General features: G+C 36.1%; 2 protein-coding genes across 3 annotated transcripts in view; both read right to left on the minus strand.

Moving 5' to 3' along the window:
• The window catches only part of LOC106956963 (major surface trophozoite antigen 11), a 12,279-nt gene extending 5,052 nt beyond the window's left edge, over window positions 1–7,227 (minus strand). Inside the window, exons 1-8 of one of the 2 annotated variants that reach the window (XM_015048107.1) lie at window positions 6,914–7,226; window positions 4,909–5,082; window positions 3,375–3,513; window positions 3,208–3,296; window positions 2,946–3,009; window positions 1,459–1,547; window positions 1,255–1,367; window positions 213–369 (exon numbers count right to left, since the gene is read on the minus strand). In XM_015048107.1, the coding sequence (XP_014903593.1) occupies window positions 213–369; window positions 1,255–1,367; window positions 1,459–1,547; window positions 2,946–3,009; window positions 3,208–3,296; window positions 3,375–3,513; window positions 4,909–5,082; window positions 6,914–7,100 (1,012 nt within the window). In that variant the 5' untranslated portion in view covers window positions 7,101–7,226. Of the gene's footprint in view, window positions 1–212; window positions 370–1,254; window positions 1,368–1,458; window positions 1,548–2,945; window positions 3,010–3,207; window positions 3,297–3,374; window positions 3,514–4,908; window positions 5,083–6,913 lie in introns of both variants that reach the window. The other variant, XM_015048108.1, reaches the window with a different exon arrangement.
• Window positions 7,228–8,288: 1,061 nt separating this feature from the next.
• Window positions 8,289–14,540, minus strand: cfap99 (cilia and flagella associated protein 99). Its single transcript, XM_015048117.1, has 11 exons — window positions 14,353–14,540; window positions 13,785–13,865; window positions 13,393–13,452; window positions 12,600–12,686; window positions 12,430–12,518; window positions 11,006–11,210; window positions 10,234–10,375; window positions 9,999–10,150; window positions 9,727–9,932; window positions 8,567–8,744; window positions 8,289–8,488 (listed from the first exon to the last, which is right to left on the minus strand). The coding sequence occupies exons 1-11, from the start codon at window positions 14,485–14,487 to the stop codon at window positions 8,417–8,419; spliced, it is 1,407 nt and encodes a 468-aa protein (XP_014903603.1). The 5' UTR covers window positions 14,488–14,540; the 3' UTR covers window positions 8,289–8,416.
• Window positions 14,541–14,787: the final 247 nt, after the last annotated feature.

The raw sequence follows: 14,787 nt of genomic DNA on the forward strand, positions 1-14,787 counted from the left end.
TCGGTACCTCAAAAAAGGTTAAGAACCACTGAAATAGAAGCTGTAAAACACGATGGTAAAACAAGATGGCGGCCCTGGGCGCGCTCACATCACACCTTACTGTGAAAAACCATGGGGTCCATTGGTGGGGGGGACCAGATTTTAAAAAATAGATTAATTTAGAGCAGCTTATTTTTCTAACTTCTGTCATTCTGTTCAAACCAACCACTCACCACCTCCTCCGATGACCAATAGAGCGATAGTAACCGGCGCCAGTTCACAGGTATCCCCTGCTTTCCTGAAGAACGTCTCCATGCAGTAACCCGGAGCCGTGCTGCCTTTGGGGCAGAAAGCATCGCTCGGACACTGAATGGGGTTCACGTCGGGGCTCTGAAAGAAAACCGCTCCGTCATACAACGAAGGTATTCTGCTGCGTTCCAGTTGCCTGGGAAGTGGGAACTCGGAACTGCGATTTGACGAGCTTGCTATTGTAACCCAGAATATCAGAAAACTTATTAAGCACTTATTATAACAGACAGACTGTATTAGCCTGTCCGACATTAGCGTCGTCTTTCCCTTCCCGCCTCTCTTAACAGAACATCCGGTTACATTTTCAAAATAAGAGTATAAATCACACTGTTTTAATAAAAAACTGTAGTGATTTTTCAAAGTTGTTTTTAAGTAGGGAGGACTAAATGCTGATAACCTTTTGGTGAATGAAATAATGTGAAACTGACATAAGAAGTTAAAAAAATTAATAAAGACATTAAAATCAAAAAGTAATATAAACTGGCCTTGAGACAAAGAAATTGTATTTAAGTTCTTGTTTTCTTGTTCATCCTTTTAAAGCAGTCACCCCAGATGATTCTGCTGCTGGAAGTAGCCAGTGTTTCTTCTTTAGAAATGCCAACTTTGAATCGGCAGAGAACCCCTTTTCTAAAAAGTCGGAATTTCAACATGGCGACCCCATAAACATTGTTTGCAAATCGCTCTTACAAACAAATAATTGTAAGCTTTACTTTTCATAAACAAACAAAATAAAAATTTCAGTTTAGAGACTGACCTTTTTATGTGTTTTGTAAGATAAGCATGTTTTACTCTTGATGTGAGAAGCAGCCATATTGAAGCACATGTCTTCCCAGTGGGAAATATGACTTTTGAGGGCATTCCAATTGACTTTTCCAACTGGGAAGTCCAAATTTCCCAATTCCAAGTACAACTGGATGCAGCATTTCTTCCAGTTCAACCATAGTTCTGAGAGTGTGTGGCGCTCACAGGGCAGTAGTGGTTCTCGGGGCAAAGGTCACAGCTCTCCTGACCCCAGAGGATCTGGTAGAAACCACTGCTGCAGATTTGACACATCGTCTGATGGGGAGCCTTGTGCATGCCTGTTGAAACCAAACTGGATTCACAACAATTCCTCTGCTTTTTTGTTGGATTTTTTAAAAACAAACTGCAGGAAAATGCTAATATGAATACCTGGTCGGCAGGGGGTGCAATCTTTAGCAGCGGTCTGCAGAGCTTCTGTTCCTCCGGGACACATCGGGCACTGTGTGCAACCAGACGAACTGCCGACAGAAGGTAAGATGCTTACGGTTGTTTAAAAAAAAACCCGACTGGATTTCAAGGCTGTAGTAAGTAAGACCGAAGATGGGTTTCCACCGCAAAAAAATTTTTGGTCCAGTTTCTAGTGAAAATATCTTAGTACACTTGAAGTCATTCAGAACTAAGTATCTTTCAGCAAGATATAGGAGCTTGTTTTAAGTAAACTATTCCTTATTATTGATTTTTTTTTAAATAGATTATCAGATTATTTAATTCAAAACAACATTTTCAAACGTTATAAGTGAAATAATCTGCCAGTGGAACTAATGTTTTTTTAAATCAATATTAAGAAATTATTGATTTAAATCAACCTCTTATAACTTGCTGAAAAGTTACTTGATGGGCTGGGGTTGCTAGGTAACAAGGCTGGGTGCAAGTACAGTTGCTAGGTAATGTCGCAGTGCCTGTCGAATGTGACTAAACAATTCGGGTTGTTTTGAAATGGTTCATTTTCTAGACACCAAAAATGTTAACTTAGTAACAAAAAACAGCTGGGTGTTTTTTTTAGAATTAGTAGAAACTCAAATGGAAGAATAAATGCACACAAAATGTGAATTATGCATCGTAGGTCCCCTTTAAAGATGCATTTGTTTCCAACAAATGGAATCGTGACCAGGTCTTTGTTGTTCGGTTTCTGGAAAGAAAAAAAAATCTGATAATTTTTGCTAAATCTGAGAAATATTTGAAGAGATCAAAGTGTAAAGCTAATTAGAAAAGAAAGTGGGTCATGCTGTGAGTGGAAATTACTCTGAGGAAGAAAAGTTTTTCTTCCTTCTGAAAAAAACCAATGCAAGTGTCAAAGTTCTCCTGACTTTAAAGCTGTTTTGATCGATGAAATGATAATCCATGTGCAGAAGCCTAGCAGAAACTAGTTGGTTATAATAATCCAGTCTAGTTTTCTTGATCTTGTTTTATTTAGGAACTGAAAGCACCACAGTTCATAAATAAACAAAAATGCACAGAGCAAATAAAACACACAGAGTTCCTCGGGAATGCTTTGGGAAGCTGAAAAAAATTTCTCTGCAGAATCTCAGACAGGAAGCGTCTTTCAGAGGCCGAACTACAAGTCACCGAGACGAGATAATACACGGCGCTTTGATTTTTATGCAGTGAATACTCAGAGCCCCAGCTGTTCAGTCCGTGTGCGCACGCGCGTGCGTGTGTGTGTATGCGTGTGTTTGTGTGTGTGTGTGTGTGGTGACAAACACAGCCATGGGATGGAGGCATGTGATGTTCAATTTAGAGGTTAGATGACTGATTATTTTTTTCCCCTTTTTGCACAAAAACAGACAAACATTTGACCATTTTGGGTCCTGGTTACAGAACAAAACAAACAAAAATATAAAATAAGAACAAGTTACTTGCAAAAGCTTCCCTGGGGACATGGTGTGCAGGAAGTAGAGCCGAGCTTTGATGCAAACAAACCTGAAAGCAGAAGGTGGAAAATAACATGCGTGAGTCACAGTTTCTATCTGATTTTAGATTGCAGTATTGTAAATATGTCCTCCACATATTTGAGCTGCACTTCGACGTGAATCTATGTTTTTCACTTCTTCATATTGATTTTCTGTCACTGATTAACAACACAGGAATGACTTTTAGATAAAAAAGTAAAACACATACCTGGGGAACAGCTTGTGCAGCTTTCTGCAGCCGTGTCATTATTGAAGGACCCAGCAGGGCATGGGTGGCACAATGGGCTCCCGGTGAAACTGGAAGGAAGGAGAAAATCAAGCTAACAGATAAAAAATAAAACCTTAAGTATTAGTTTTAGAGATGTGAGGTTTTACTTTGTGTAGGAGCCCCGACTGCAAGCCAGACACTCCTGTTGTCCTGCCAGTGGCTGGTAGAAACCTGTCTTGCATGGAAGACAGGCTCCAGGAAATATACAGAACCCAGGATTAGGGCAGCATGTACACGGCAGCGTGTCTGAGGAGGCAGAGAAAAAACTCTTCAATTCATTCAGGGAGAAACCTAGAACAGCGTAACAGGGCCATTGAAGATAGGAAGAGAAGAGGAGTAAATTTTATGCCAAAAGATTTCTGAGTTTGAAAAGTTAAAATTTGCTAGAAAAACTATAAAATTTTGAGATTAATCTCAGAAATTTTCAAGAAAAATACTTGACATTTTTCAGTTTGAAAAGTTGAAACTTTGCAAGAAAAAACTTTATTCAAAAGTCACAATTTGACTTTCAGAAATTTGAAATTTCTGAGATTGTCTAGAAAATTTGCTACATCTAAAATTTTCTAGAATATTTTAGAAATTGTAGAAAATTTCTGAGATTAATCTACAAATTTCCGAGTCTTTTTCTGGAAAATTTTTGAGATGAATCTCACATAATATTTTTGTTTTTCCAGCAAATGTCCATCTTTTCTAATTCAGAAATTTTCATGTTTTTTTTCTAGGAAATTCCTGAGATTTTTTTGGCAAGAATTTGCTACATCTTTTTTTTTATGTATAAAATGGCCATCGTAGAGAACCGACATGTTACAAATGTAGAAGGTGGAGATGGACGATATGGATTCAGAATTTTATCGCGATATTTTGTGATATTATTGTGACAATAACAAGGATTATGATAACAAAAAATTATTTTGCACATTTTTGTACTTTCATTTGGGCTCCAGCTCCTCCTAAAATTTCCCCAAGCGCTTAAGAAAACCACTGCTTCTGAGTAATAAGTTAATGTTTTTTTTATGTCTGGAAAATGAGCCGTTTCAAAAACCTCCAGATTTTTAAGTCATAATCCATGAGTGCTTAACCGTTACTTAGCAACCATAACTGAGCCCAGAGCCGTTGCCTAGCAACCCAAGTGGAGCTCCATTTTGTTTGGTCAGCTGGTTTCATTGCTGAATGTGCTTCACAACAACTGCTGGAAAAGACAAATGTTTTGTTGTTGATTTACTATTCAGAAAAAAAAATGTTTGTATAATGTTCAGAAACAGTTGTGTATCCGTTTGTTGCCATTTTCAGTGTAAACGTTGAGCTGGGGGGCGTGGCCAGCAACAGCTTATTTGGATTTAAAGTGACAAGACGCCCTTAAATAGCTCAAAATAGGAACAACTGAGCAGACTAAAATCTGACTATCAAAGACTGATTTTGGTGTAAAAAGTGCAATGAACATGTTTTGTTTCGCCCATAGACCTATCCTAACCTGTTCAGGGAAGCCTTTTAGGTCATTTTTAACATAAATAACAAAAATTTTGCATGAAAACAATAAGAAATGTTTCTCGATAAATGTTGAACGATATAATAATTGCCCACTTTTAGTAGAAGGTCTGGAAAAAGCAGACGGCTGATGTAAATTCAGAACTACTGACTCACTGTTGTCGTACTGTGACCCCGGCGCACAGGCCTCACAAGTAGAAGCGTTGAAACTGAAGCAGCCTGGGGTGGTGCTGCTGAAAATCACGGGTGTTGGAGTCACAACGGTAGCATTCTGCAACGCGGTGGTCTTCATCACCACAGGGGTGAGTGTGGTTTGGCTCTGCACCAAGCCTGAGGGAGAAGAACCCGGTCATCCATCCGCAAACAGCTGTCTGACAAGACCAGGACATGAATACCCAACCTATAAAACCCACAGGAATGATGTGGACCGGTCTGCATCGTTCAAATCTGGATGCTAAACCTGATCTTCAATAAACGACCAAAAATCTGCTCAGTTAAACTTAGTTTTCAATATTTTATCGTTAATATTTCTATAAACTTTTTGTTGTTGCTGTACTTGATGTTGCAGTCAGACACGTTTTCACTGTTGTTGTTTATTGTTGAGGTTTCCTGGTTTAGCTACGCGTAGCGCCACAGGATATGATGCTTCACTTGCCTTGTCATTTACTGTTCTAAGATTATAAACTACTTTCTGGTGAGCTAAATATTTAGCTTCAAATTAAATATTTAGGTAGCTAACTAAATATGTAGCTAGCTAAATGCATATTTAGCTTCAAAACCTTGCTATCTAAATATTTAATTTGAAACTAAATATCTAGCTTGCACACTAAATATTTGTTTAGTCTAAATATTTAACTGGCTAACTAAATATTTAAGTTGAAAATAAATATTTTGCTTGCTAAATAAACATTTTGGATTGAAGCTCCTTATTTAGCTTGCTGACTAAATATGTAGCTTCCCAACTAAATATTTATTCGGAAATACATTTTTAGTTTGAAGCTAACTATTTAGTTTACCAACTAACTATTTAGCTTGCTAATACACATTTAGCTTCAAAGTAAATATATAGCTAGCTAGCTAATTATCTTTGTCTTAAGCTAAATAATTAGCTTGCTAATAGCATATTTGTTTTAAGCTAAACTTATAGCTTGCTAACTAACTCATAGTTAGCAAACTGTTGCTAACTGTGACCTTTATAAAAAACAATATAAAGTATAACTGAAAAATAAATCACCATTTTTTTTTGCTCTTATGACAAAAAAAAAAAACTTTAAACTGACGTCCATCAGTCCGGAGGCGCCTCAGAGTCTAGGACCTGAACAAAAAATATTGCTGTTTATTTTTTAGTGTATAACTTTACTAACGGCACAACCACAGTGGACCATCTTCAGACCCAAACCATGAAAATCCAGACTTTTAAAAATAATCACAAACCATACTTTCTTTACTCATCATAGCTTGTTGAAGTTAGCTAAATTGTGGTTATTTTAACTTTTTTTCATTTTTGTTCTTCATCTCATGTCCCCCTGAAGAGCTCAGGCGACCCCAGGAGGTCCACGCCCCACACTTTGAGAAGCCCTGACTTAGACTAAATACGACTCCAGGTCCGTGATAAATGGCCAGGTCTAAGTTTTTCACCCGGAAAAATGTTTGTGATGAATAACTTCCGTATGAAATCCGTCCTGCGTGCTAAAGTGGAGGCAGCAGGTAGAAACGCAAACAGAGCCCATATTGTGGCGCTAATCACAGAAGGCATGTGCTTAACTGCTTTCTTGAATAGGAGCCACCATCCTCATAAAATTAAATTATTCAGCAGCGTGGAGTCATGTGATGGTCAGAAACCTCCGAAAATATTAAAGCAATTGCAAAAACGACTAAAAGATAAGAGCGTTTGGGGATAAAAAGTTATTCTACTGTGAGCAAAACAAAAGAAAAAGCTCCAATTATGCAGTTATATGTATAATCTTGTGATTAAACCCGAAAAAAGTCAGATAAAATAGTTTTAAGCAAGTTATAAAAGGAATATCTGAAGAAATATTCACAACAAAATCAGAGTTTTGTAGAATCTGGGTTAAATTATTTAATCTCCTAATCTAGAGTTTCATTATTTTTCTTTCAAAACAGCTACTTTTTTATTTTCTCCTGTTTTGCTGAAACTCACCGATGAAACAAGCGGCGGTGACGGCAGACAGGAGCCGCAGACGGTCCATCCTCTTGCGGATCAGCCCGAACCTCCAGCCTGGGTCTGTTTGCAGCATCTCATCCCGCAGCGGCTCTGAAAACACCAGAACCTTATTCAGCCAAGAATCAGCTCTCTCATCGCTGTCATATGACAAAATGCGCGTCATGTGATTTTACTTTGGAGGTTAAAACCGAGAGAAAATGGGCAGGAGCCGGAGCTGTTGCAGTTACAGGCAGCGTCCAGCAGGGACGCCGCTGCCCCAAAAAGACACTCAGGAATTCTTCAATTATTTATGTTTCATATTTTTTATTCACGTCAGTAATTTCTTACGTTAAATATTACAGTTTAAATGAATTATTTATTATATTAAATATTTTTTTCATTTAGATCATCCATTTATTATATGACATATTTTTATTTGCATCAATATTTTTTGTAAATAATCATGTATTTAATTAATTTAGCTCCGACATCAACATCTTTAATGTTATATTATTTTGCACAACAATAATTTACTATGTAACATACTTGTCACTTACATAAATTATTTCCAATGTTATATATTTTATATGTGGATCAATAATTTTTCATCCAACTCTGTTCAGATCAATTCTGAACAGTATCGTTCATGTTATATATTTTATGTTCATCTCATATTTTTGACATTTTTCTGTTTATTTTAAGTTGTGCAAAACATTTTTATTCATTTCAGTCATTTATGATGTAGATTTTTTTTATTTACATAAATCTTTTTATTCATCAAGTATTTACATATTTTTCTTGACATTAAGGTTTTATTATGTAACGTACAGAATGAACCAAAGCAAATACATGATATCCTAAAATGAACAACAAACATCAAAACAAACTTTAGTATTTCATCTTGTGACCTCGGCTCAGTTCCTTATTTCACAGTTCCTCATTCTCTGGAAGTGATTAATTTATTTTACTGTTATTCTTTCATGTTTTATTATTAATATTTGCTTGTTTTAACTGTCTGTTCTCTTGATTTGATCATTGAATTGATTGTATCTCAAGTAGTTTAACATTTCTCTGTTCAATCTTTGACTGTATGGAAAGCCCTTAAAGATAAAGCTTATTCTCTTTGTACGGCAACAGATATGTTAACATAATTCCGATCTGGTCTTCTAAGTTGGTGGGAAAACAGGGAGCAGGTTAGTGGAGGATGTGTTCTGGAAAACGCCCATGTGAGTCAGAGGTTGAAGGTTCACTTCCTGTTTTAACCTCTTTTTTGCTTCTTGAAGCTGTTGGAGGAACTGAAACAAAAATATGGTCTTAAAACAAGAGTGGTGCAACAAACTGTGATTCTGTGAATAAACTTCAGGCACACTGGGACGTTTTTAATCAGATTTAATGGATTGAAAATGAGTCAGAATGGTTTAAAATAATAAGATGAAACATGAATCATATCAGGGAGTATCGTTCACATGTTTTTACATGTTTTTCTCCGAAGAGGTTGAATCACTTGGTGTTCTGCACGAAGCGGGCTAAGCTCTGCTCCAGTTCCTCCCATGTTGTCTCCCTTAGCTCTTTCTGGAGGAAGGAAGGAGAGGAGAGGAGAACAACTGATGTCGAAGCAGGAAGACTGATGGATCCCTGTAGGAACCTCACCTGACCAGACGCTCTCCTGGCGAGCCTTTTGCCGGGTTTGGCCTGGCTCCGCTCAGCTTCCTTCATTTTGTGGAACGCCTGTTTCTTATCCTCCAGCTTCTTCTTCAGAGCCACAATGGTCTCGTCCTCATTCACCACCTGCTTCAGGAGCTCCTGCTGGGAACGCTGTTCCTCTTTCCTGCAAGGTGTGCCAAAAGAATTGCATTGCACTTAAATGTATTACATTTCACCTGAGGGACTACAGGTGAAAACTAGCCTTTATGGCTAACTTTGGCTTATAATGCATTGTCAGTTTAGAAATAAACAGCAAAAGCCCCATAAGTGCACGTTGTAATCTGTCACATTTATGTTCAGATTCAGGCTGCAACTAACGATTACTTTAGTTGTTGATTAATCAACTTTTCTGATGATTAATTGGCATATTATGTTACGTGTATTGTCCCTTTATAAATACATAAACAATTAAAGACCCATAAGTGCAAATTGTAATGAAACATGAATCATATCATGTGCATTTATGTTCAGATTCAGGCTGCAACTAATAATTACTGTAGTTATTGATTAATCAGATATTCTGATGATTAATTGATTAATTTGTTTGTTTGTTTTTTAAACAGTCACATTCTGTTGATTTTTATTTATATTCCTAATATTTTTTACATAATATTAGCAACAGATTAAAAGATGAAAATAAAAATGAATGAGAAAGTAAATATTTTATTGCCTAACATGTAATTACATATGAACAGTTGATTATTTGTAGCAAAAGAAGCATCTACAGTTAAAATACTTCTTAAACTCAAACCTTTTTGCTTGACGTAACACCAGTACTGCATAGAGCTAATCTGCTGTCTATTTTTGGATTAACCGATTAATAAATAGATAGCAAAAAATGCTTAATCTTTTTAAACCTAACTAGAATTGGGTGCAACTAAAATTATACAATTTGAGGAGTTATGGGTAGAACATATTTACAGACAAGTAAAATTTTCCTCTAAAATGCAGAATGTACTGCTCTGTATATGTTGTTCTTTTGGTATATTGCTTTTTTTTTTTGCGTCTGTATACTCCAGTTAACGATTAATCGATTACTAAATAAATTGATAATGATTCTCATAGTCGATTAATCACGATTAATTTGATGAATCGTGTCAGCTAACCTGTCGGCTGCTTCCTTCGTCAGCAGCTTCCTGTAGAGGTTGATGTTGTCCAGCGTCTCCAGGATCTGCTGCTTCTTCTTCTGCTTCTCCTCCAGGATGTTGCTGCGTCGCTCCTCCTCCTCTTTCTGCTGGTTCTGCCTCAGCAGCGCCAGCCTCTCCTTCAGCTCGGCCAGTGACATCTCACCCAGCAGCTCATGGCCTGCGGTCTGCCCCAGACAGACGGCTCAGAGGTCCTGCGGGGATCCCTGACGCCGGCTGTGAAATCCACTTACCTCCGTCTCGTCGAACTTGTTTGATTTGACGATAGGCAGCGACTCAATGACGTGAATTTCGTGGATGATTTGAAACCTTTTTCTGAGCTCCTCCTCTTTTTCCTCGAGGGCTTGGCGAAGCAGCTCCTGGTTTTCCTCTGATACTTCTTTCACTGTGAAATGTGTGTTAAAATCACCATAATTAGTGACGAATCGTAAAATTGCTCTCTTTATGTCATCAAAGGACAAGGCCTACCGATTTTCTGCTTTATTTTCTTGCTCCTTTCTTGAGCTACTTTTAAGTTAATCCTGTGCTCCATCACTTGTTGCACCAAGTCTCTTACTTCCTTTTCTTCCTTCACCCGTTTTTCTGCATATCTTTGCATGAGGCGAGCAGTCTGTGGGGCAAGAAGATATTTTAAAACTTATTTTCAAAACCATCTGTGGCAAAGAGTTATAAACAACTGAATGCCAGCGTGTCTTCATGCTTTAAAGTGCTGTGTAATCTGCTGTAAAAACTAGGGCTAAAACGATTAATCAGATCAACCGCGATTAATCAGTATTGAAATAATTGCCAACTAATTTAGTAATCGATTAATCATTAACTGAGGTATACAGTCTCAAAAATAAAGCAATATTCTGAAAGACACACAATCAGAGGAGTAATTAAGTCAAAATGGTACAAAATACATATTGAATTTAAGATAAAAAATCTTTTGTCTTGACATACATCCTCCTCAGAACTCCTTAAGTGATGTAGTTTAACTTCAAATTCATTAAATTTGGACCAGGTGATTGTATTTTACATTAAAATATTTGGGTTTTTTTAATTTAAAAATTAATCTTTTAATGTTTTTCTAAAATCGCATAAAAAAGGTTTAAGTAATTCAATGAAAAAATCTGTATATAGTGCCAATTTTCTATGTAATTAACTGATTAATCATCAAAATAATGGACAGAATATTCAATTACTAAAATAATCATTGGTACAGACATTTTCTCAACTTCATGAAGTGATAATTACGCACCTCTTCTTTCTTGCGCAGAGCAGCTTCATGTTTTTGCTCAGCAATCCGTTTGCGAATCAGAGTTATCTCCTTTTCAATGATCTGAGTCTCCAGACGGGTCCGTTCTTCTGCCTGCCGCTTCTCCTGGCGCTCCCGCTCCTCCAGCTCCTTTTGCCGCTGCAGGAAAGGCGACGGGTCTATCGCTCCCTGCACCAGTTTATCTATTCTGTTAAAACAGTTGTTTCCTTCAAATCAGTTCAGCGAAGCAACATCGTTCATATCTGATAATGAAGAGGCAGGAAGGCTGATTAATCAAACCAAACCAGCTAAAACAAACAGCTACTGGGTAAAAACTTATGTAAAGTTAGTTCACAAGTTGCCTCATGCTCTATGTTTTGTTTTACATTAGTTCTGCAACTAACGACTATTTTAATTATTGATTAATCTATTATTCTGACAATTAATTGATTAATCTGATTTTTTATACAATGAAATACATTAAAAGATGCAAATCAACAGTAATTTATTTCATTTTTAAATAAGAAAATAAACATTTTATCATCTAAAATTGAAAGAAAACACAACATTCCTTTAGTGAACGCTTAATTGTTTGTAGCCTCAAAACTTCAACATGTGAAAAGCTCTGTGCTTTCTGCTTCAGTACAGTCAGGGCTGATTTGTTTTTTTGTTTGTTTTATTTTGATTATTGATTAATAATTGGATAGCAAAAGATGCTCAATAAAAGACACTTTAATAGAGGTTGAACCAGGTGACGCTAAAACTGCAGCTTGAGGAGTTCTGGATAAACACTAATATTTACAAAGTTTTTCTTAAAAATGCAAAATGTTTATATTTTAAAGCTTTGAGTTGATTACTTCTTTGACAATGTTGTTCTTTCAGCAAATCTGTATCCACTTAACAATTAATAGATTATTAAATTAGTTGACAATTATTTCAACAATTGATTAATCCAATTAATCACAATTAATATGATTAATTGTTTCAGCCCTATTTTACTCAGGCCCAAAATTTATTTATAACTAGGTAGAGATATTTTCAGTTTTTCGGGTGAATTTCTCAGAACAAATGTGAAATTCATAAAGCTACTTGTTCAACCTTCAAATCATTTTGTTTCAAAACATTTTTTCTCACATTTGTGAACAAGTTGGAAATGCTTCCTACATTTTTAGTTGCTTATTGATGAATATTTTACACGATGAAACAAGGACTTACTTGTTCATTGACACAGATATTTAGCTTTGAGAGATGGACAAAGGATTTTGAGGAAAGTAATCCATGGTGTTTTGTTTTGAGAAATTAACTTAATGTTTTGCAAATGTCAAAAATGATTAGACAAAGGCGTGCAAAGCAACTGAGAAAAATTGTAATCCCAGCTAATTGAATCTATCTGTGTCAGTAATGTATTTTTGGATGTTTTTCATTACCTGTGTAGCTCCTCCTTCACCATACGGTCATGCAAAGCCTCTCTTCTCCAAATAGCTGCATTATTAAGCCTGACTGAGTGGCTCTCCACCTGGAATAATCAGATAAATATCCTTGTGGACGGCTTACACACCGATGATGGAGTGCAGCAGGTGTAACAGGTGATTACTACCATATTAGTGTGAGGAATTTCTTTTGGATGAAAAGACTCAGACTTCATTTTGGCGTCGCCTTTTGCCTTATTCTGGGAAATCACACTCTGCAAAACAAAACAAAGTAGACATTAATTATTCTGTTCCCCCCTAACAATGTACAATGTTATCGATTTAATCATTTAATCAGATTTTGAAGATTTAATTTGTGGAAAATCTAGGTTTTTTTCCACAGTTTTCATAGTTCAGAGTGATGTCTGCACGCCTGGGGCAGCCATTTTGTTTCGCAAGCATATTCTGGACTTTGAATATTGCGGCTACTTTTCTTTTGACAAGAACAAAGTCATAATAAAGGAGAATGAAGAAGTAATATTTTGAGAACTCCAGCATAAAAAGTGAAAGAATAAAATGAGGAATGTTGAGCATTTCAGTGAACTTTGCTATAAGTTTTACAGATAACAAAATAATTAATCTTTTAGCACACCGGCATCAAATTAGCATGAGTTTGAAATTATTGAGCAGGTCATGTCAGATCTTGATAATTCTATAAGCTTTTTCTCATAAAACTACTTTTTTCTCTTGATTTTTAGCCATTCTTTATGTGCTAATATTATGACTATCAAAAATTAAAAATTAATCTGGATTTTACTCTGGTGTACAACTCAGAACGAGTTGTAACCAGTTTTTGAAAATATTTTCTGTCATTAGTCATTTCTTTGTTCAGAAAAGAAAACAATATAAATAAATAATTAAATAAATAAGTAAAAGAGCAAATAAATTAATAAAAAATGAAGTAAAATAAGGGGACTCTACCTCCGTTTGTTCAGATTTCTCCAGATCCCAACATCTGAAGTGGACCGCATGCAGAAGTTTCTGAGGTTGGAAGGATGCAGATGTGGAAGTGAGAGCGTGTTGGACTGTAAAATAATCTCTACTTCTGCTGCAGATGTTTACTAGTTGGACTGTTTCTCTCTGGGTCGTGATGCAGCTACTCTGTGAAATGCATCTCAGACTAAATAAGCAATAATCATAACAAAATGTAAAAAGAAAAAAACATTTCACTTTCATCTGCATACTGTCTACAATAATTTTGAAGAATTTGAATGAATGTGAGTTACAACAGCATTTCATTTCCGTTTAGGATCAATAAAATACTTTTTAAATTTTAATTTATTTTGTCATCAGATCTCAAAGTGACATTGCACCTCAGCCTTTTCTTTGTTCTTCTCTTTACACTCCTGTATTTTCTGCAGTTCTCTTGGAGACGTGTAAGTACTTCTTGGTACCTACAGAAGCAAAGCAGAACTTTTAGTGCACCAGGAGATATTTCTCTAAAATGTACAATAATTTAAACATATGCTCTCTAAATCAGGGGTGTCCAAACTTTTTTTCTCATGGACCAAAAGTGTCAAGTACAAAGGGCTAATAAAATCTAAATATTTTCACCTATTCAACAATAAACTAAGAATGTAACAGTTGTTGAAAAGTTGTTGAATGTTGGTTTTTAAAAACATTATGGTGGGCTTTAATGGGTTGGCAACATTTTATAATGCTTTTACATTAAAATTCGATGCATTGTTTATTTTACACATGTTTATGAAATTATTGCAGTTCATAATTTGTTGCCTACTTGGACGTTTATTCTGTCTATTTCAACATTTAAGACATTTAGACATTTTTTCATATCTGGTATCATAATGCAAACCATAGCAGAATTAAACTGAGCTGCTGGAGGATATTTTTGAATATTGTTAGAATAAATGTGATCCTGACTGGTGTGAACTTGTCTGGCGGAGGACTCGGCTCCCTTTTGGGTGTGGTTGGCAGTTTATTTTTGGAGAGGATGAAATCCTGACAGTGGGTGGGTTTAGCTGAAGCTCTCCTTTCTTTTTTTGAAAGCTGATCCATGAGATGATTGATCTCAGGGCGCCACCTGCAGGACACACAGACACGTTGCTTTGACTTAATAAATTAAGTCTCGTCAGTAAACTGCGGAAGAGAATTAGGGCCACCAAATCTAAATTTTTCTCAAACTTTTGATTTTTTTTTTCTCGGAATACTGACTTAAAAATCTGAATTGAAAAAAATAAAGATTTCTGAGGAAAAAGTCAGAATTCTGGGGGAAAAAAGTCAGAATTTTGAAAAAAAAAATCAAAGAAAGTCAGAATTCTGGAACAATTCTGACTGTGTTCCAGAATTCAAAATAGT

The sequence above is a fragment of the Poecilia latipinna genome, unplaced genomic scaffold (genome assembly GCF_001443285.1).
Source record: "Poecilia latipinna isolate Pla-1442-1.1 unplaced genomic scaffold, P_latipinna-1.0 Scaffold860, whole genome shotgun sequence".
In the NCBI taxonomy this organism is placed as follows: Eukaryota; Metazoa; Chordata; class Actinopteri; order Cyprinodontiformes; family Poeciliidae; genus Poecilia; species Poecilia latipinna.